General features: G+C 50.3%; 1 protein-coding gene across 1 annotated transcript in view; it reads left to right on the forward strand.

Moving 5' to 3' along the window:
* The first annotated feature begins 9,412 nt into the window (after positions 1-9,412).
* Positions 9,413-22,613, forward strand: part of LOC129688443 (guanylate cyclase D) — a 33,708-nt gene continuing 20,507 nt past the window's right edge. Inside the window, exons 1-8 of the mRNA XM_055623264.1 lie at positions 9,413-9,419; positions 12,216-12,977; positions 17,167-17,462; positions 18,522-18,876; positions 20,227-20,311; positions 20,923-21,019; positions 21,107-21,235; positions 22,357-22,437. Of these exons, the coding sequence (XP_055479239.1) occupies positions 9,413-9,419; positions 12,216-12,977; positions 17,167-17,462; positions 18,522-18,876; positions 20,227-20,311; positions 20,923-21,019; positions 21,107-21,235; positions 22,357-22,437 (1,812 nt within the window). The remainder of the gene's footprint in view (positions 9,420-12,215; positions 12,978-17,166; positions 17,463-18,521; positions 18,877-20,226; positions 20,312-20,922; positions 21,020-21,106; positions 21,236-22,356; positions 22,438-22,613) is intronic.

Consider the following 22,613-nt stretch of genomic DNA (forward strand, 5'->3'; position numbering starts at 1 on the left):
TGGCTCCTTCTCATTCTCTGGCTCGTCCTGTCTTCACCTGTGTCTAGCGTGTTCTCTCTTTAAAACCTGTCTCTGCATAACCGTCCCAGTAAAACTGCCTCCCCCCTCCCTTTGTGCTGTTCCCTTTTCAGTCACTTCTCTTTCCTCTGTTCTTGTAAGAGTTGGGCCTATCCTATTAGGTCAAATCTTTCTCTGATTCATCACTTTGTCTCTCAATTAGACATCACATTCAAACATGGCTGCTTCCTCCTACCAACTACCTTTTCCTTCCTTGTTTGGAATTTAAAGTATGTGCTACGGTGTGTCTGTATTCCAGACTGAGTAGCCATATTTCTGGGTTAAAATCCTTCCACACTAGAGGGGCACTGATGGGCAAGGATGGGACCCCAAGTCACATGGGGGAGACATTTAGGAGACCAGGATTGGGTCTAAGAATTCTAAAACTTCAAGTTGCCCTGAACTCATCATTTCATTGCTTTCAGACCACAGCCAGGGTTCCATCCCAGCAGAGCCTGGAGAACCCCAGGTTTCAAACTACCAACAAAAAGCTGGGACTGACCCTTGATGGCAGAAGCCAATCTATCCTGAGGCAAGGGAAGGGAGGGGGGAAACTTTATTACCATGAACTTAGCTGACTGGGGGATAGAAGACCACCTTGTCCAGGAGCATGATCTTCCTGGGAGGCCAACCTAGGGGCAGTATAAGGTGAGCAGACTGCTCTCAGGGCCCAGCCTCATCTGCAGTGGGAAGCTTTAAGTCCATGCCAATCCCCAAAAGTTTAGATCAAGAGGAAAAATGTTAAGATTAGACTGGGCCTAATTCACTGATATGGGAGCTGGCTTCAGGATCTAATATTTTGCCTTGACCACTCAGTAGTTTGTTTGTTTGTTTGTTTGTTTGTTTGTTTGTTTGTTTGTTTGTTTTTTCCATCTGTTGGGTGGATGAGTTAGAGTTTGGATTCAGCAATAGCCCCACCCATAAAGAGGAAATGTCTGAACCTTTTCAGAACAGGGAGAGAGGAGCATCAGAGGCTGTGAGAAGCAGACACACTGGGGCAGATGGCACTTGCTAGCCTCCTAGGGGAAGCAGGAGGATGCTGCCTCCACCAGAGCAAAGAGGAAATGCATGCGTGGGGTGAGGTCCTGCTCATGCTGAGGACCTCTGGGAGTCTCTGGGGATGATGTAATGGGCGTTCTTGGATATCAGTGTGGGTGAAGGGAGCCTGGGAAGGTAGGGAAGAGCCCTTGACCATCAGAAACAAATGGGCGGGCACAATTACCAGAATGAGCCACAGTACAGAGCCACTGTAGAAGTGTTTCTGGGATCCTTGAAGATTTTTAACTGTTTTCAATATTCCTGACACTATAGGTAGGCTGTTTTGGCATGGAACGAATAGGGATAAAATGAACACAAAGGTTATAGGTCAGACAAAGTGGCTTGGGCAGGTAGCTGGGTGGTAGAATACTTGCTAGCATATGCAAGGTCCTGGGTTCAATCCCAAACACTGCAAAAAAAAAAAAATCATTAAAAAAAGGATAGGCAAGACTTTCATGGGACTAAAGCTTGTGAGTAGACGTGAGCTAGCGCTGGCCAAAGAGGTAACCAGACTGCCCGCTGCAGAAAGGAAAGGGCGAGCAGTCTACTGGCTTGTTGCAGTGAGCTAAACTGGGTATATGTTTTTCTTCCTATGTACAAACATGTGGCCTTGAGGTTTGCAAGCTAGCCAGCGGGTGTTTATGTTGACCCAGGGGCTGCCGAGTTACTTCTGCTGTTGACATCACCACCTCTCAAGGATGCCCTGGACTCATAGCTTAGTCTTGGCCCTATGAAAGGAAGAAACGCATTCAGTGTTTGGGCTACTGAAGAAGCAGCAAGGCGGGGTAGACCATGTTCCGGCCCCAGGAGGCGGTAGGCCAAGTTAACTCTACATGATCGTTCATGGACACACATCTTAAATGAGAAATGTGTTTTACATGCATAGCCAAGCAGAGTCTACCTCCTGCGGCAAGGTAGCAAAGGGACAAACCCACTATGAAGACAGAGATGCCAAGCCTTTCACCTGGTTAGTGATCCTCAGACATAGGCAGGAAGAGTTGGCATTTTTCAGTGAAACTGCAAAGCTGGTGGAGAACTAAATAAGCATCTACTGCCCAGTTGCAGGACCTCAACATTTGTGATTTTCATATTAACCGAAAGCAAGAGCTATCACTGGGCTCTGACTGGTCATTTGAATCTGTTCTTGGAGTTTACCAAAGGCATTTTATAAGACAAATTTTCCCCTTGGTAGTGGTTTCCGTTTTGTCTTCATTTACTCCCTGATCTTGAGGGATTGACGACCTATTTGAGGCGAGGCCCACCTGCTCAGCTGGATCACGGGGCTGCTGCAAACGCTCTGGCCTTGTGGCCTGACCCAGCACTGCTGTTGATAGGGAGCAACGATGGAAGTTGTGCTTTGAGTGGGTAGCAGATAAGAGCTCAGAGAACACCCCCTTTTGTTCCCTTGTGGTGATTTCTGTTTCATCCCTGAGCAGGAAGAGATGGCAGCCTTCTCCAGTTCTGCCTGACAGTCAGAAGCTATCTGGGGTCATCACCCTGTGGACACCTTGCTTCTCACACAGCTCCCAGACTGCAGTCCCCAGCCCCAGAGCCTCATGGGGGTGGGACAAGGGTGGATGCTGGGTCCCTTCGAAGCAAGTGGATGCTATGGACCTTCCTCCATGGAGAAGCTGGGAAGTGACTAGACACAGGCTCTGGATTGCCACTGAGCACTAGCTGCTGGGAACAAGCAAGCAGGACAGTCTTCCTAATGGAGGATGGTGGTTATTCACCCAGATCCAGAATGAACGATGACAGTGGGCATGTACAGCAAGTGGCCAGTGGAGGGGTTTTAATTCAGAACATGACTGCTCTGGCAAGAGATCACATCCAAAGACCTTCTGGGTCTATGTGATCTGGCTGGAATACAGACATGCCTTTAATCCAGGGGACAATAGGGAAGCAGCTCTGAGTTCAAGGCCAGTTGAAGGTATGGAGCAAGTTGCAGGTAAAGGAAAGCTTAGGTCCAGGCATGGTAGTACATGCCTTTAATCGCGAACAATGAAGGTAAAGTTAGTTTGTAGAAGGAAGTACCTGTGTTTGAAAGTGATGTCTAATTTAGTGAGAAAAAGTGATGAATCAGAGAAAGATTTGACAAACTAGGATATACCCAAATCTCAGGAGAAGAGAGAAGAAAGGGAAACTACTTAAGAGGCAGTTTTACCGGAAGAGTTTTACAGAGAGATGTTGAATCAGAGAACAGGCTAAACATAAGTGAAGAGAGAATGAGCCAGAGAATAAGGAGCCAGAAGATTAGAAAAGATTGCTGGAGTTAGTGTGAGGACAAGCAGAGTAATTCAGGGGCTGAGAGAGAAGCCAGGTTGAGTAAATCAGCTGGGAGAGGAATCTGAGCCAGACCAGCTGAATTGAACCAACCAGCCCAGAGTTCAGTAAGAACAAGAAAGGGTGAACTCATTCACCTGTAAGTCTCAGAGGCTGAAAACAGTCTAGGCCTAGATTAGATTGTACAAAGGCTAGCAGCTGCCAGGACTGGGCCCAGGTTAGCAGACAGAGGCAGTAATCCACAGAGATAACTGAAACAGGCAGAGCAAAGTTCTTTTTACAGTAGCCAGCTCACTCTCTGGCCTCCCTGACCTGGGTAATAAGTTTGCTCTGGGAGAAAATATGAAACAGAAGCATTAAAACATCCCATCCATCTATCCCCTTTCCAGAGAACACAGCCAACGCTTGCTAGATCTCAAAAGGTGTGAAGTGAATGCCTGCGACAAAGGCCTGAGAGTCATGGGGACGGTCATTCCTATCACAGCCCTGTCAATCTGCATCACTTTTGTTTGTTCATCACAGAAGTTTGTTCTCATGTATGCTGCGTGTTTTCATGCCACGTGTGCAGGCGCTCATGGAGGTAAGAAGAGGAGTCAGATACCCTGAGTCTGGAGTCGAGGGCTGTGTGGGCAGCCCAGCATGGATTCTGGGAGCCGAACCTGAGTCCGCTGGAGAGCAGCAGGCATTTTTAACCACTGAGCCATCTCTCCAGCACCCAAACTTGCATTTTGACTGAGGAAAAAGCTAGGTGGGTCCTGGAGAACAAAGGTTATTGCTGCTGTCTTAGTTTGGGTTTCTGTTGCTGTGAAGAGACACCACAACCAAGGCAACTCTTATAAAGGAAAGCATTTGATTGGGGCTGCCTCACAGGTTCAGAGGTTCCATCCATTATCGTCTCTGTGGGAAGCATGGCCACATGCAGGCTGACATGGTGCTGGAGGAGCCGAGAGTTCCGCATCTTGGTTCTGCTGCAAAGGCAGCAGAAGGAGACCGCGTCTCACTGGCCAGACTTGAGCATATATGAGACCTCAAAGGCCACCTCCTTTGACACACTTCCTCCAGCCAGGCCACACCAACTGATAGTGGCAAGTATCCCCATGAGCCAAGCATTCTGGGAAGTGAGTCTCAAGGGGCCATTCCCATGCAAACCACCATCATGCCTCTCTTTACTGCATTGCGTCAACACAGTCTCTGACATCCGCTCCGTGGCTCTTGTCCTAGAAAAATATCTTCCGTCCTGTTCCTATCAGGAAGTACATGAGAAGCGGAGCGCAGAACAACAGAGGTCCCTGTTGTTTTGTCCCCGGAGCTATCCAGCGCTTCGGTTCTCTGTCATAACAGGGCTCGGGGGAAGCTTGGATCAGCTGGGTATTCCACAGAGCATCGTGGCAGTAGATTATAGTTATGCCTTTTGCTAATTGGATGCTAAGGAGGTGTTGAGAATCCTGGCTGTTGCAGTGGTAAGTGCCAGGGAGAGCCAACAATTCGGGAGTTTGTCCCCCAGGGCCCAGATGGGCTAAAGCCATGTTGGGGCGTCCTTCCTTCTTCCTCCCCTCCCTTCCTTTGATTCTATTTTCTTTCCTTTTTGTGTGTGCATGTTCATGGGGTAGGGTGTGGGGCTGGGGCCGGAGGTGTGGGTGCACCTGTGCGGGGCGGGGATGGGCGAGGCCAGACGTCTCCCTCTAGCATTGTTTCTCAGGAGCCGTGGGCCTTTTTAAATTTAACTTTTTAAAGTAGAATTAATGTTTCATTGTCATTTATAATCAAATGGCAGGTGGGTATAAATCCCTGTACTTCATACTTTTCACAAAACAAACAAACAAACAAAAACCATAAGCTTTAACCAGCTTGTGGCTGTTTTTGCTTTTTGAGGACACGATGAGGCAAATTCATTAACAGCGGCTTTCAGCTTTTTTTCCCCTTGTTTGCTCTAGAAAGCGTCATCCACCTTCTCGCCCCTTTTATGAGACGTGGAAGATCAGCACGCATTCAACTGCAGTTTGCAGCAATGTCCCTGCAGTCACCCACATCCGCATCAAGGAACCGCACACTGGGACATTTTTCAGAGAGGAATAAGAGGAGGCTGATTGTTCTTCAAGGCCCACAGCAGATTTCTCTCCTGCAGCGTCCGGGACCTCCTGCAGAGCTTCCATGCTCTTGATCAGCTTCAGCGTCATCTGTTTCAGATGAAACAGACCAGAGGAGTCAGACAGCATGCGCTAAATTAAGTGTGTGTGTGTGTGTGTGTGTGTGTGTGTGTGTGTGTGTGTACATGTGCATGTCCTGAGCACTTATATATACAAGATGACCTATGGCTGTCCGCCAGCTGCTTCTCCCACACCCTAGGCGTCCATCCATAGGCGGAAGTAGCCTTGACAGCCAGAATGTAGCCTGCAGATGCACTTGGCTTGCATTAGGACTATGCCACGGCTGTGTGCCCAAGTGACCGACAGCAGAGGTCGCTGCTGAGCAACAGTTCCTGTAGAGGAGAGGGTATTCATTCGCCCTGCTACCTGGAGACATGCTGACCCTGTCAGAACTCTCCTCACAGAAGAGTCAGGAGTTGGAAGCTGAACTGCACATACATCGCTTTTCTCATCCCAGTGCTTTTGCCGAGGCTGTGAGTGTAGTCACACAGACCGCCCCATTTTTACCAGCACCCGCCATTGCCCCCAGACTGGAAAGGGGCATTTTACTGCAAGGGCACAGGGTCAGTTGGGACAACATCCTTCATGATGGAGTGCAGTCTAGTCTTCCAGAGTCAGAGCAATGGGCCAGGAACCAAGGAGTGACGACAAGAGGGCCTCTTCCTCTCTTGCCGCACAAACACGCTGAAGGAAGCTCATCTGTTGCTATTTCCGTGACCTTGGACTCGGGATTTTGGAGCCCCCCAATTCTCTAGAGCAGTGCTTCTCAACCTTCCTAATGCTGTGACCCTTTAATACAGTTCCTCATGTTGTAGTGACCCCTAATCATCAAATTATCTCTCTGTTACTTCATAACTGTGATTTTGTTACTATTAGGAATCATAGCATAAAGATCCGATATGTGAGCTCCAACAGGGCCACGACCCACAGGTTGAGAACCACTGGTCTCGAGCGTGCCGCAGTTCTTCGGATGAAGCAGGTTCGACCTATCCCCGGCCACGTGAACTCCTCAGGACCCCGAGTCAGTCCAAGAAGGAACTACTAAATAAGCCCAAGTGTCAGAACTCAGTCTTTATAGGGAGTTTTGCTAGTGCCCCACGATGGCGAGAAGGCGTATGGTAAGAATTGCCTTGTCCTACAGTCCTGGCTAACCCTGTAAAGACTATGCTCGGATCCTTCAGGAAGGAGGCTTTGTTTCACCTACCTGGCAGTTCCAACAACCCTATGACAATATAATTGTTCCTTCTAAAAAGAAAAAACCAAAAGCTGCCTTGCCCCCATGATTGCCAGCGGCATCTAGTGTCTGAGGAAAAGTCACCCTGCTGCACCACAAATCATCTTGAGGTCTTCATTCCCAGCAGCCGTGTAAGGGCAGAACTGTCGCAGGCCAATGTCAGCCCTGTAGTAAAAATGGACTCCACAGGGACCTTCTTAACAGGTGGACTCAGACAAAGGACAGGTCCCACCTGGAGCATGGACGAGAGCAGGAAAGAGATACAAGGAAGCAGGGTGGTGGGGAGGCAGCTATGCCGTCCCCTGGCAGAACTGCGGGCGCGTGAGGCCTGCAGTTCGATTCCTGTTCCTGCTCACTAAAGAAAATGACTTATCTTTGAACCTTGAGCTGCCAGTGTCTTCCCCTATTACGTGCCTTCAGTGAACAGACTGTTCTATGCCTCATGTCTGTCTAATGCGGCCTCCACTCCCCGTGAGTGAGGGGATACTTGTCACTGGCTTCCAAACAAAGAATGTGATGAGGTGGTTAGCTCAATTAACATTACACCAGGTAAGGTTGGCTTTGAAGGGGCAAGTGGATCCCACAGCCCATGGCCAGGGGAGCTTGGGAACAGATCTTTTCCCGGTTGAGGCTCACGATGAGATACAGGCCTGACTCCTGACTGCAGCCTATCAGACAAGAAGCAGACGTCTCCAGCTAACCTATGTTTAGATTTTAGGACCCATAGAACCTGTAGGAAAACACTGACTTTGTAGATATATGTAATGTAACATTAAAAATATAATTCAAGATTTTTTAAAGTGCTGTGCAAGAAAAAGCTAACCTATTGGTGCTGAGGAATATGTGGTGAAATTTATGTCCCTGCATTGTTTGTTGAGGTCATTAAATTGTAAAAACTTTTCAAGTACACACAGAAACAGGAAGAAGAGTGTAACAAACCCAGAATACACCTGGAGAGTGAGGAGGAGAATTTCCCAGTGTCTCCCTTTCTCTGTCCTTTTGATGTCTGTATCTCCTATTGGCTAAAACCAGCCAGAAGCCATGGCATAGGGTGCTGGGTAGGGCAGTTTCTGGGTTAACCCCTGCAGTGAATCCAGTCCCAGCTTTCCTCCCTTGCTCCTTTCTCTGAGATTAGGCAGCCTGCTTAGGAATCAGAGAATGGATTTGAGAACCAACGGGCCTATGTCTGGCACATAAACAGGGACCTGAAGCCCCCAAGAGCTATATTGGGCTATATAAAAAACACAGCCAAGCTGGGAGTGGTTGCACACACCTGTAATCCCAGCACTCGAGAGGCAGGTGGATCTCTATGAGTTCAAGGCCAGCCTGGTCTACAGAGTGAGTCTAGGACAGCCAAGACTACACAGAGAAACCCTGTCTTGAAAAATACTGAAGAACAGAAAACAAAAAATAAAACAAAACAAAAAACCCAACTTATCTACTCTCTCTGGGCTGTTAAAATCATGCCAAAGACTGCATAGTAATATAAAACTCACGCGCTGAATTGTGTATCTGGAACTGCTGATGTTCTTTGCCTAATTTTATAACATCTGTCATTTTCCCACAGCAAAATGACATCCACCAGCTTTATTATTTGTTGACTCTTGTGCCCTTCCCTATTCCTGCAAGAAAAGATCCATAAAGACCAAAAATAAAAAACAAAAACAAACAAACAAAAAAAACTTTGTTTTTTCTATGTGTCAATGGGACTCAGCTATCTAGGACAATGCCTGGGAGGTAGAGGAATTCAGGGGAAATGGCAAGAATTAGGGGTATAGTTGAGGGAAGGAAAAACTGTGACTTCGGCTCACTCCATGGTAGGACAGGGAAGTGAGTGCTTAGTAAGTTACAGATGATTGCACAAGGTGACAAAGAAAGCAAGACCTGTTTCCACTTGACAAAGTCATCTAAGGGGTGAGGTGGGGCATGATGCCAGCCCTCAGCAGACACAGGGACTTCAAGAAAAGCTAGTCACCCCAGGTAAGAGGGAGCAGGTGGAGGAGAGGTGTGGGCAAGCCGACTGGGCTGAGGTCTTATCCACTGGACAGAGAAGACCTGGATGGTGCACCAACATGCTCTGTGGACCCACAGTCAGTCAGCCATGCTGCTCACTGGGTCTGTACCCTCGGACAAATTTCCTAGCCTCTCTGGGCAGACTTCATTAGTCTCTGAAGTAAAAGGAATAACTGTGCCTCTCTGGGGAGAGTGGATTGCTCTTGGCACTTGATGGGTGCTCATTAATGCTGGGTTCTGTGACTTGTCTGGACTCCCTGCCTTCTGGGTGCCCCCCGAGTGGCCGGAGCTGTCCACCGTGCTGAAGACACCCTCTTCCCTTCTCCCCCTCTCTCCTATTCTCCACTCTCCCTTCCTTTCTGATGGGGCTCCCCAGAGCCCTGGTGTCTGAACAGATTCAATTTTCCAAATGGTTTCTCTGGGCTCCTAAGGGGGACAGGGAGGGAACGAGCCATATCTGTGGCTCTCCGTAGGCGGGAATCTCGCAAAGCTGGCAGACAACAGGAGCAAAGAGCGGCTCAGACACCACACAGAAAATGGGAGGCCCAGGTCAGAGGGTGATCAGAGATTGACCTCTGAGGCCCCTGGTGTGAGAGCCTCAGGACTGACAGAGACTCCGTGTCCACTCTGAGAGCCCATCATGGCAGGTGAGTCTGTGAGGAGCATGCCCTGAAGAGAGCAAAAAGGACCAGGCTGGGGTCAGGAGGGTGACCCTGGGCTGACAGGAATTCTCCACCCTTGTCCTGTGGGCTGCTGTCACTCTCTAGTTTGGTGTCTTCATGCAGACAAAAGCTTCTCTGACTTTGAGCTCCGGGGATCTGATGGAACCCTTTCATTCCATGTGAGGGACCTCATAAGCCAAGCAACCTGTGGCTAATCCTAAGGCCATCTTCAAATCCAAAAAATATGAATTCGCTCCCCACTTCAGGGTGGCCCTTAGGCCCATTGTGCTCAGTGCAGATGGACCAGAGGAGCTTATGCCCTTCAGGGGAATAGGTGGAGGTGAATATGGCTGAGCTCAGGGAGAGATCTGTTTCCATGTTCCACCAGTGCATGGAACATCAGTGAGGAAAGGTGTTAGAGGCTTCAAGGTGAAAACTGGGCTCTTTTTGCACAGTTGGGAAAACCGGGCCACAGAAAGAGGCCTGGACCCTGGTGCTACAAATCAGGGCCAGGGCTGCAGTAAAAGGCGGCCCCTGCTGTGTCCCACAACTGGCCTGATGGGGCTGTGAGCCCTCTGTGCTTCTCTGCGAGTCATTGCCTGCAGGATTTTTTGAGGCACTGAGTCTGACCAGCGGGTCCTTAGGTCAGGGGTCATACTGGTGTTTTGCAGGACCAAGGGAAGAGCAGCCTCCTCTCTGGGCTTCAGGGTCCCCATCTGGACACAGAGGGCTGACTTAGATGTCTGCATCCTTAAGGCTCTGATGCTCCATATGACATAGATAGATGAATGAGAGAGAGATGAGCGAGAGAGATGATAGGCAGACAGAGGAGTGAGGGTAGGGATTGATTTATCTTTGGCTGGGAGGTTGGAGGCTAAGTTCTGGCTCTGATTTGGTCCTACCTTTGTGAGACCTTGGACAAGTCACTATCCTACCCAGAATCAGTTTCCTTCTTTAAGAATGAGAGTTAGAGAGTCTCTTTGGGAGCTTCTTGATGTCCCCGGCAAAGTCAGGCCCCTTCAGGAAACACACTGAGGGAAATGGCTGCCACTTTGACCAGGAAAAGCTCATGGGACAGACAAAGAAGCTATACAGCCAGAGCTCATTCCATAGCCCTGAGGGACACTCTGTGAGGGCAGGAGACCACTCTCTGATCATCATAACAGCGGGTTCAGAGACAACAGGACAGTAGCTTTTTGTCCTCCAGCCCTGAGTAGGGAGAAGCAGAGAATAGAAGGCTTCAGTCATCAGGGCAAAGTGTTGGAAACAGCACAGAGAGGCTGATGTAGCGTGAAGCTGAGACCCAACTCCCTACCTCCTTCCTGCTCAGCTCTTCCTGATCTCTCTGAATCTTCTGCCTCCCCTCAGAGACCTGAAGATACTGGGGTGGCAATGAGGAAGAGACAGGGTAGTTCTGCTTAGTAAGCACAGGGCATTCGCCCCACTATAGACATGGTACATTCTAGTTTCCACAATCCACCAGGTAACCATTTGCACCTCCACTTTGCAGGTTGCAAAATGGAGGCTCAACGAACCTCAGTTTCTAGCCCCAAATTAGGAGCTAGTAAGTGAGTCTTCTATATGGTTCTCTCTCTCCCTCCCTCCCATCCTCCCCCCTCCCCTTTTTCCTCTTCTCCAGGAAGCCCTCACTGCCCTTACTCTTCATTACTCATCCTCCTGTCTATGGCCCAAACTCATGGCTAATGCTGTCCTTGGCTGAGATCTGCCTCCCACTCATTTGGCAGTTTCCTGGGGGCCAGAATGGTTCCCGTTCCATTCCTTCCTGGGCTTCTCAATGTGACTACATAAATGCTGTGGGCAGAAAACTAGCCAGGCCCCGTGAATGGAGAAGGCTATAGCAGGTTTTCAGGCAGAGGCCAAGAAGGGCTTCAGGATGGTACCAAGAGCCTCCAACACGAGAATAGTGTGGGCAGTGACAAGGGGCGTGGACCCTGTGCCACACCAGACACAGCTGGAATGAAAGCCAGCCCTTGCCTTACCCTGAAGCTGGTCCTCAGCTCTCTATGAGCCCCTGCAGGCCACTGGGGGTCTGGCCAGCAGGACCTTAGGTGGAGGAATCTTACTGCTGTTTTGTAGAACGCAGTCAAGTATACTCGGAGGGAAGTCCAAGTGTCCTGGTTGAAAAGGTCGTGTTTGGGGTGGGGCAGAAGCTGAACAGACTTGGGCCCATTCTCTTGGGTCCCATCTCTCTAACTCTATGCCAGTTCCCCTAGCTTCTTCCTCTGTGCAGTGGGGTGGAGAGACCTTTTGATCCAGACAGGTCTGTGAAGGATGTGAGGAGTGGGACACACATGGATATTGTGTGTGTGTGTGTAGCTACATTTTTCTTGGTGAGCAGCTGTAACAGGTGAGCTACAGGACTTGGCACATGTGCTTTGCCTTGGACTCAGCAGCCAGGGCCTTTGAGTGGAGCTGGGCTTGTGGAGAACAGTAACAGGGTAGGGAGTGCTTGCTCCTCCTTAAAGATGAGTTAAAGAAGGAACAGCATTCACAGGGTAAAAGAGGTAGGACCGTAAGTGCTGGCATTATGCTGAATGCTGCACGTGATGCCATTTGTCACCACAGTAAGACTTCTGGGCAGTTTGTTGTCCGTATTTTCAGAGGAGGAAGACAAGGCTCAGAGATCCCCAGAGGCTAGCCTGGGATCTATGGATGGAGGCAAGGGGTTGGGTCTGGATGTTATTCCTGTAGGCAACGTCCTATCTGAGTTCCATCCTGGGTCTCTGCTAGACAGCAAGACTTCTCCACACCCTTCCCCAGGTCTGCAGCAGGCCCTGCACCCCGAAGGCCAGCACTGGGCGGCACCATACAGGACGACCTGCCTACCCTGCCAGAGCCCTTGGGTGCTCACTGTTACTCATCATCTGAGGACACCCTCTTCCACATCAGTCCTCTCTGTGGTACTTTGGGGTGTCCTTCTGTGGGCTGACTCCCTTTCCCTGCCGGCATGGGCAGGAGAAGCCTTTACCATTGGGGTTCTGGGTCCCTGGGACTGTGACCCCATCTTTTCCCAGGCCCTCCCCAGCGTGGCTGCCCAGCTGGCTGTAGATGGAGTCAATAAGGATGCCTCGCTGCTGCAGAGCTCGCAGCTGGATTTCAAGGTCATCCCCACAGGCTGTGACGCCCCTCATGCCCTGGCTACATTCGTGGCCCACAAGAACACAGTGGCTGCTTTTGTGGGCCCTGTCAATCCTGGGTACTGCCCAGCGGCAGCCCTGCTGGCCCAAAGCTGGGGCAAGTCCCTCTTCACCTGGGCCTGCGGGGCTCCCAAGGGCGGAGGTGACTTAGTGCCTACTTTGCCTTCTGCCACCCACGTGCTACTGTCTGTCATGAGACACTTTGGCTGGGCTCGTTTGGCCATCGTGTCCTCTCACCAGGACATCTGGGTAACCACAGCCCAGCAGCTGGCCACAGCTTTCAGGGCCCATGGGCTGCCCATCGGATTAGTGACCTCTTTGGGACCCGGAGAGAAGGGGGCCACAGAGGTCTGCAAGCAGCTGCATGGTGTGCATGGTCTGAAAAGTAAGTATATCAGGGTCTCTCCCTGCTGTAGGGAGCCTGGGCTTCCCACAGCCACAAGGAGGCCTTTGCTGTATCAACTGGGCTGAGCACTTGCCAAGTGTCCCAGCAACAACCCTGTAAGCCGAGCTTGCTGATGCCTTCATTTGGCAGTCCAGAGACAGCAAGGAACTCGCCACACAGCAGATCAACAGGGTCCTAAGCTCTGGTTCAAATGTGGGCCATGAAGCCCACTTCTTGGCAGTTGCTTTTGAAATGAAAGTTCCAGGAGTATCACAAAGATATAATCATAGCTATCATTATAAAAAATAAATAGAGGAGAATGAAAAGAATAGGTTTGAGAATGAAATAAAATAGAACAGTGTGTGTGTGTGTGTGCGCGCGCACGCACATGACCTCGTATGTATATCTGTATATACATATATATCCATATATAGGCATATATATATATACACAGGCATATATGTATTTATACATATATATATATATATACATACATACACACACACATATATATATATACAGTAGTTCTTAGAGCTACTTTCATTATATCCCACAGGTCCTGGTATATTGTATTCTCATTTTCATTTGATTCTAGGAATTTAAAAACTCACCTTCTGAATTGTCTGATGATCCATTCATCATTCAGTACTCTGTGGTCCAATTTCCAGTTTCTGTAGTTCCTCTTGCTATCAATTTATAGTTTTAGTCTACTGTTCTCAGATAGAGTAGATAAAATTATTTAGGGTTCTCTTTTTGTTTGTTAAGAGTTGCTTTGTGTCCTTAAATGCAGCCAAGAAGTCCACTGTTACTGTCAGAGCAGCCGGTGCCTTTACGTCCAGTATGACGTGTCTTATGAAATTGGGTGCGTTTGCGGTATCCCAATAGATGGTTCCTTTAATCAAACATATTGACTTTCTTTATCTCTTCCGACTTTTTTAAAATTCGAAGTCCATTTACCCAGATGTTAGAATAACTGCCTGCCTTCTAGTTCCATTAACTTGGAATATCTTTTATTATCCTCTCACCAAAAAGGCTGTCTTTGTCAGTGAGGTGTATTTCCTACAGACAACAAATAGAAAGTTCTGTTTTTGTTTTAAATCTAATCTGTTAATCATGTCTTTCAACTGATGAACTGAAACTGTTAACGTTCAGTGTTGTCATTGAAATGTGTGCATTCTTCTCTGTCACGTTGTTATTTTTATAGTGTTTGGTACTTTTCCAATGCTAAATGGCTTACATATTTTTCTAGTGTACTTTGTTCTTTCTCATGTCCTCATGGATGTGTTTATCTTCCCATTTGTGTATGGTGCTGGCTCAGTGTTGTGCATCTCCTTACTTTTTTATATAGAAATATAATATGAAAGGTAGCTTGGTGGTGCGTTCAGGTCTAGCATAATAATGCAGATTTCTCAACAGAAAGTCTAAAACTAAGAGGTTATGGACAGCATTTCCACCTCTGCTATTATTATGATAGACCTGTTTGTTCAGTTCATGTATTGACTTATTTTATCGGCTGTTTATGTGTGTTCTCTTTTAATTCATCCAGGAATTTCTCTGTAGCCTCTTTCTGTTAAACATTCTGGGTCATTCTTTTGAACTCTCCATTTGGAATTTCATCTATTCTGTTCTCTTCATGGGCCGTTCCTCTGGAACTACAGATTTTCAAAAAGTCACACTGCCTTGGTTTTTCGTGTCTCTTGTGTTTCTGTGTTGGGACATATTCATCTCGGATCAGGTTGTTGGTTGGATTTTTTTTTTTTTACTACCCCTATTATTTTAATGGAAACATCTGTGATGTCCAAATGAGCCTAGATTGTAACCAGACTAAAGTGCCGTTTCTCTCTGTGCATCCCAGTATTGGACTTCAGCCTGTGTGCTCAGGGCCCTGGCCTGGTCCCTGTGCTACTCCAGTGTAGCTGATTCCGGCAGCTGATGCAGAAGTATCACAAATAATAATCTTCGCTCTCAGAAATCTCAAGCCCAAGCTTTTGGTTTCCCGGCCAAGAGCCCAGCCCCAAGCTGTAGGGTTATGAGCAGGACCAAATGTTCACCCCCACTCCCCTCGGGGGCAGGGGGGGTGCTTGACTCAGCATCTGAATACTCAGTTTTCTGAAGTGTGCCTACAGCTGAGCTCTGGGATCATGGCGGCTGGCGGCAGCAGGCCGGGTCTCAGCTGTGAGGAGCCTGAAGCTGGAGGTGAAGGGAGCTTCCCAGAGGAGGTGACATGGGGGTGGGACTGGACAATGATGAGAGTCAACTGCAGAATAGAAACGAGGGGCACAGAGAAGAGAGGGAGGGGCATCCGAGACAGAAGTGCTATTAAGCACAAGGTGTGCGTGCAACACGCCTCAAGGCCAAGGAAGATAAGGGACAGTCTGACTCTCCACGGATGGAGCAGGATAGGAGCAGCTAAGGAGGCTGTGAGAGCACGCCTCTGCCCCTACGGCAGGGGACTGAGTTCCAGCATGATGCTGACAGTGAGATTTAGGAGGCAGAATGGTGAGGGCACTGGAGGAGTTCCATGCTGGCCCTACCAGCTGTGTGGCCTCTGGCAAGCCACCAAAACCTGTCTGTGCTTTCAATGTTTTTTCTTTTCAATGTTCTGTGCTTTTCGATAGGTCTTTCAGTGGCACAAGGCAGCTTAAAACTCTTACTCATAAGGTAGTGAAGAGAAGATAGATACGGACAGTCAAGAGAGGTGCCCTGACTAGGCTTTCTCTCTAGTTATGTGGTTCTTGGCTCCCCCTTGTGGCCAAATACAAAATAGTGCCTCCAACTTCCCCTAAGAGAAAGAAAGGGGTGTCTGAGCAACAGCCCTGAATGGAACAGTGGCAAAGCAGGTGGGACGTGGTCGTGGCTTTCTGACTGCCTGTTCCTGCCGGTCTTTCCTCAGGAGCTCTTCCCAGTGTCTGGGTTGCAGATAACTCGTGGCCACCAGTGTAGACAACACAGCCGAGGAAAGGGCTCCGTCCAGACTCTGACCTCTGTGTGGGCCAGCAGGGAGACCTCTGTTCTTCTGTGGTAGTTCCATCTTCTTGATTTTCTAGGGAAAAGGATGGGAGTAGGGACCCAGGTTCATCTCAGCCAACGGTGGCCGCCTCTGCCGTGCTCACAAGCCTGTCAGGGACCTGCGGTGAGAGGAGAGCAAAGGAGCAGAGGGACTCTGTGGAGCTTCGCCCTGGGCGGGGTCCCCTCTGTCTTGTGCCTGGGGAAGCAACTGAACTCCTTGTTGATGAGGACTGTGGTAGATATTTTCTCACTGCAAAAAAACAGGACCTGAGAAATACAGCTTGCAAGGAGAGAAGCTAATTTTGGTCTTTAGTTCAAGGTCAGCTGGGTCCATTGCTTTCCCAGTACTTGATAGAGTGAGGCGGGGAGGGGGGAGTCACAGATTCAAGGGTAGTCTGGCTACCTAGCAAGTTCGAGGCCAGTGTGGATTATATCACAAGACTCTATTTCAAAACACACATACGCAATTTTTTTAAGTATTATAAACTGAAAGTGAGCCCTGGGTTCCGGTCTCAGCTCTACTACTATGGTGATTATATGGGGAAATTAATAAACCTCTCCATGCCTAAGTTTCCTCTCCTGAAAGGTTGATAATGATAAACAGACATCTTCATGCTGCTGCTGCTGCTGCTGCTGCTGCATGCTTGCGTGCCTGTGTGTGTGTGCGTGTGTGTGTTTAACTTGAGAAAGGATGTTGCCATGTAAACCCAGGCTGCCTTAAGCTCGTGATCCTCCTGCCTCAGTGTCTCAGTGTCCTGAGGGCTGGCATTACATGTGTAAACCCCCACAATCAGTATGGAATGCCTCATGTGAGGGAACTTGAGGACAGCATAGAAAGCTCCTGATATGCATCAGCAGTCATCAGGGCCTGAGGCTTGAGGTGGATGAGAAGCAGGAGCAGTTCTTGTGTGGCTTGCTGGGATGAACGGTCAGAGGATCATCTTAACACAGGGATATTCTTGACTGAGAGGAATTTTTTTTTCACCTAGATTTGGTGGCCTCAGCCATAATTATTATGGGGTCAGATTGAAGTCAAATCTCACCTGTACCCAGAATCCTTTGGGCTGGGGCTAGAAGTGTGGCCACAGATTGGGGAGCTCTGAGGGCCTCGGGATTTGGGTTTCTGGTAAGGGCTGAAGTGCAAAGGTGACTCCTGCCATGTTGACCCATGTTGGTACAGTCGTGGTGCTGTGCATGCACTCGGCACTGCTCGGAGGCCTGGAGCAGACCACCCTGCTTCACCGTGCTTGGGAGGAGGGCCTGACAGACGGGAGACTGGTCTTCCTGCCCTACGACACGCTGCTGTTTGCCCTGCCCTACCGCAACCACTCCTACCTGGCCCTGGATAACCGTGGGCCCCTTCAGGAGGCCTACGATGCAGTCCTCACTATCAGCCTGGAGTCTGGTCCTGAGAACCACGTCTTCACCGTTAGTAAGATGAATGGAGGAACTACTGCCAACCTGGAGCCCGAACAGGTGGGTGTGTCAGAGGGTGGGGCCCTGAGCCAGTGTGTGTGTGCACTTTATTGATTACAGGCCCCGCTGTGGCCACATGAGTCTGCCTGCTTAGCTCATAGGCATGGGCTTGTGCCTGCTCTCTCTCTAATACTGTTTCTCTCTCCTAGCTCACACCCTCTTTTTCTGGTTCTCTCTCTCTCTCTCTCTCTCATTTTCTCTCCTGCTGGGCTGTAACTTCCAGTGACAGCGTACTCGGTTCCCATAATCTTAATTTTCAGATCCTCTTTCTCCAGGGACTTCCTACTTCTCCTGACTCAAATCTCTCTAGCAGGTGCTAAAGACTAAAAGAAGAAAATGTTGGGAGTGGGGTTTTTTGTTTGTTTGTTTGTTTTTCGTTCTTGAGGTCACCACTGTGAATCTGAAAAGCGTTAGTGGTGGGGTGCGGCTTACAGGACTCGGCTTAACTCCAGTGCCTGCTTCACAACGAGTTAAAATAGTAGTGGCTTGAGGTGATGACAGGGATGCAGGTGCTGATGGAGGTTGTTCATCTTTTAACAATGTGACTCGAGTCTCACATATGCAGCCATGTCAGGGGTCAGGGGCCCAGTGATAAACAAGACAAGCTTCGTTCTGTTGGGGAGCACAAACACCAAGCCAGAAACATGATAAACAAATTCAAAGTGACGCTTTCTGCCAAGAAAGTAGACGAGGCTCAAGGGATGGAGAGGGGCTGGAATGGAGGAGTGGACAACACGGACAGGATGGACCAGGAAGCCCCCCATGAGGAGGTGACACTTGAGTGGAACTCTGAGGGATCAGGAAGTACCCAGACAAGGCCCTGAGCAAAGAGCAAAGAGGTAGAACCTGCTGGAACCAGGAACTTTAGTTTTGGAAGGTTTGGGATACGTCTGAGTTCGAGGTAGTACACAGCCGTGGTGGTAATCATGGAGACAGTGAGGCCACTCAGTGGGGCTGGCCAAAGAGTGGGCTGTGTCGGGGAGAGGATGGCGGTCTGCACAATCCTGCAGGCCCTCTAGATGTCCAGGGTGAGGGCATGGAGGCCTCTCTCTTCCGCAGGTGTCCCCACTCTTTGGAACTATTTATGATGCTGTCATCCTACTGGCCCATGCCCTGAACCGCTCGGAGACCCATGGAGCAGGGCTCTCCGGGGCTCGCTTAGGGGACCACATAAGAGCTCTTGATGTGCCTGGTTTTGGCCAGAGAATTCGGGTGGATGAGGAAGGAAGAAGGCTAGCCCAGTATGTCATCCTGGACACAGATGGTGAAGGAAGCCAGCTGGTTCCCACTCACATCCTGGATACAGGCACATGGCAGGTGCAGCCCCTGGGAAAGGCTGTCCACTTTCCTGGAGGGGGCCCTCCAGCCCGTGATACCAGCTGCTGGTTCGACCCTAACACGCTGTGCATAAGAGGTAACCCACTGTCTCATCACCCACTAATCTCTCGTCTGTATAGCCATTCATCTCTATGTATGTCCACCCACACACCCATGTTTCCTTCATCCATCCATCTACCCATATACCCACCCACCCACAGACCAACCCATCTGTCTTCTCACCTGCCTATCCTTCATCTACCACCAACCCACCTATCTACCCCTCTACCCACCTATGTACCCATTCCATCACCCCATCCATCTCATCTCTCCATGTGTACTCACCCATTCTTTATCAAAACTTTCCACACGGGCAGTCCTACAAAGGAAACAAGAGCAAATAGAAAGAAGAGCTATGGGGAAGCCCTTTGTGGAGAAGCCTGACCACTAGCTGAGAAGCCCCAGGAGAGACCAGCAAGGCCTCCTTTGGATGATCAGGGCTAGAGGTGCTCCCAGCTTACAGATCTTCTAAGTGCCTCATGGCCTTGTGGGTAGGCCATTACCCTCCATAGACACCATTAAAGAACTGAAGTTCAGAAAGCCTTGGGGACTTACCCAGAGTCACACAGGAGAGCAGCAGCTGAGCTCATGCTGGCCTCAAGTCTGCTGACTCCAAGTACAGGGTTTATTTTCCTATGACCGCTGGGCGTGTGGGGCAAGAGGCCCACACAGTTCTGATTTCTGTTATTCATCCATCTGGGCTGTCATCCTTTATGACATATGTGGGAAGCTCACATACATACATGTAAATAAGTACATACGTACAAGTATGTTCCCTAATGCACACGTGATCACTGTGGTGGCCATGACACAGTTTGACCAGACTTTGTATGTCCCTGTTCTGTCTCAAACTTTCTGTGCCTCCTTTTGTCCCTTTCTTCCAGCCCTAATCTACAGACTCAGCAACTCTTACATCTTCCCAAACACATGCCACACCATCGGGCCTCCCTTGACCAGAACGCTTCTATTCCCGACCCCGGTGACACCTCAGCTTGCCTAACCACATCTTCTCACAAGAAAGCACTCCTGCCTCCTTGGTCTTTACACACCAGCTCCTCCCCGGAGCATCTCTCATCCCAGTGTGCCCAAAGTGTCCTGGGAAGGGAGGGCTGGAGCCCTCACCCGCTCATCTGCCCCTCTTTCCTTCCACAAATAGTGGTTCCTGCCTGTACCCCCCTGCTCCCTCTCAGGAGCAGGAGAGAACAAAGCAAACACACTGCTCCCACTGACACTCTTGAAGACAAAGCCAGGCCAGGTCCTCCAGGGGCTGCAGCCTGCGACAGACAGGGATGGCTAGAGACCACACAGGGCAGCGACCTGAGAAGGCAGCAGCAGGGCTGTGAGGAAATGGTCACTGCTTTAGTGACAACTGTCTTTCTCTGCACAGGTGTGCAGCCCCTGGGCAGCCTCCCGACTCTGACACTGGCCTGCGTCCTGGCCCTGGTTGGTGGAGTCCTTGCTTACCTCATCAGGTGAGGGTGACTGGCCCGGCTCAGGCTCTCTGAGTCCCTGTCCTACGGGGTCTCCTTGGCAATCTACAGGGGCTTTCCTCACCTCCACTTCCAGATCTCAGGGCACTGCCTCCTTTCCCTCTCTCAGCTACTCTCAAGGAGAGCCAGGAGCCGTGGCAGCCTCCTGAGAGGTCTGTCTGAGACCTGAGGGAGAACGAAGCTGAATGAGACTCAGCCTCTGAGCTTCAGGCTCTTGTTTGTCCAGCGAGGGAGGAGCAAGGCAGGTCCATCCTGGAGTGGAATCCCTCCACTCTGCAAACACCTCTCTCCTCCGTGTACCCGAATTCAGGTGTTCCTGAGCCTCAGCCCTATCTGGAAGGCTTCTACTCTCACCTCTAACAAGGCCTCAGGGAAAGTGGTCTACGCACCAGTAGGCCCATCAGGCCCTGGGAAGTTGCAGGCTGAGCCCAAGGCCAGTGTGCTCTCTGATCACTATGGTGGCAGTGACAGGTTTGACAGTACTCGGCACCTGGGACTGGCACTGTTGGAGATACGGAAAGGCTAGGGTGTGTGTGCTGAATCAGAGGCAGGGCCAACAGCCTGACTGAGGCCATCCTTTCTCTCACCTCCAGGATAGGCCTCCAGCAGCTGCAGCTGCTGTGGGGCCCCCATCGGATCCTGCTGACAGCTCGGGAGCTCACCTTCCTCCAGCGGACCCCAAGCCAGCGGGTGGGTGGGCAGAGCTGGGCTGGGCAGGCAGGTAGGCAGAGGGGCAGGCTGGGTCTAGCCTCTTGACCACCCCTGTATCTGCCCCAGAGGCTGCATGTGGACAGCGGCAGTGAGTCAAGAAGTGTGGCTGACGGTGGGAGCCCAAGGTCGGGGACCCAGGGGTCAGCAAGGAGCCCACCGGCCTTCCTGGAGCACACCAGCATGGCGCTGTGCCAGGTGAGGGCTGCTGCCGCTCCATACCAGGCCTAGAAGGCTGTGTCCCGTTTGGAAGAAGCCAGCGGAAGACACAGTCTTAGGCCTCTGGGGCCCCTTCCCTGCTTGCCCTAGCTCATGGACAGCAGCCTCAGACGTGGGAAGTAGAAGGAGAAGGGAGAAACAAGGCACCTTGCTCCTACTACACGCTTCCTGAGCTGACCTTGGGAATCAGACGGTCTCAGCCACTTGGCTTTGGCCTTGGCCCAGGTCACCCACCTGCTCAAGCAGTGAGATCCCCCATCTCTAAAGCTTTGAAGGCACAGACATCTCCAGGTAGAAGCTGGACCCCCGGCTGACAGACAGTCTACAGAGTGAATGGTCAGACAGGCAAGGATGCTCACAACACAGCCATTTCTCAGGCACCATCAGTCTCAAGTTGAACTACTCACTAATACATGGTTCTTTGCCTATGGCTGCCACAGTTGCTGAACTTGGCTAATTGTTTCCATAGGAAGCAGCATGAGGCTCCTGTTGCTTATTTTTCCACCTTTTCCCCTGGGCAACCCCACCTTTTCCTTTTCCTACCAAAAGGAGGTTTTAATGACGCATAAAACACAATAGCCGACAGGCTGCAGGTGAGGCTGTATGGAGGCAATGCACTAGGGACCAAAGGGCTGGGACCACAGTGAGAGTTGGGCCTCATCCTCTCTTGCCCTTCTCTCACGTCTCTTCTAGAACCCCGAGTCACAGCTTGTATATCGCAGGTACCTGAACTCTTCAAGGTAAAGCTGGACTCCAGCGAGGACCCTCCTGCCTGGTTGTCCTCCCTAGCCTCATCTTGCCTCACTCTGCAGACTTGGAAGCAGATGCTTGCCAGAAGTTATCTACCCAGGTCACAGGGCTCCACAGAGGTCAAGTGAGGAGTGGGCCTTAGGTTCACCAGCCAAAGCCTGGCCCTGGTCCTCCCTGAGGCTCAGCAGAAGTCTGTTTACTGTTTCCATTGGCCAGGCTAGGCCCAGCTCAGAACACAGATGAGGGCACACTCATGGGGTTAGACACTGAGGCCATGAGGTGGTGAGATTGTGCTGAGGTCACCCAGCTAGTGAACTAAAGCAGGCAAACTCTTGTTCTCGCCTAAACAGGGGGACTGGGTATGGCTGAAGAAGTTTGAAGCAGGCATGGCTCCTGAGCTGCGGCCAAGTAGCCTCAGCCTTCTGAGAAAGGTAGGACTGCAGAGGGAGGAGTGCAGGGGGCCAGGGAGGCATGTGCTCAGGACGCCCTCACTGGTCTGGGTTGGTTCCCGCCCCCTGGGCACGCTTCTAGCCTGAGAGTCATTGCTTTCATCATGATAACTGCCCAGAGCCAGTATCTTGTCAGCTGCATGGTCGCCATGACACAC

This window comes from Psammomys obesus, unplaced genomic scaffold (genome assembly GCF_907164565.1).
Source record: "Psammomys obesus unplaced genomic scaffold, mPsaObe1.curated_primary_1811, whole genome shotgun sequence".
NCBI lineage: Eukaryota > Metazoa > Chordata > Mammalia > Rodentia > Muridae > Psammomys > Psammomys obesus.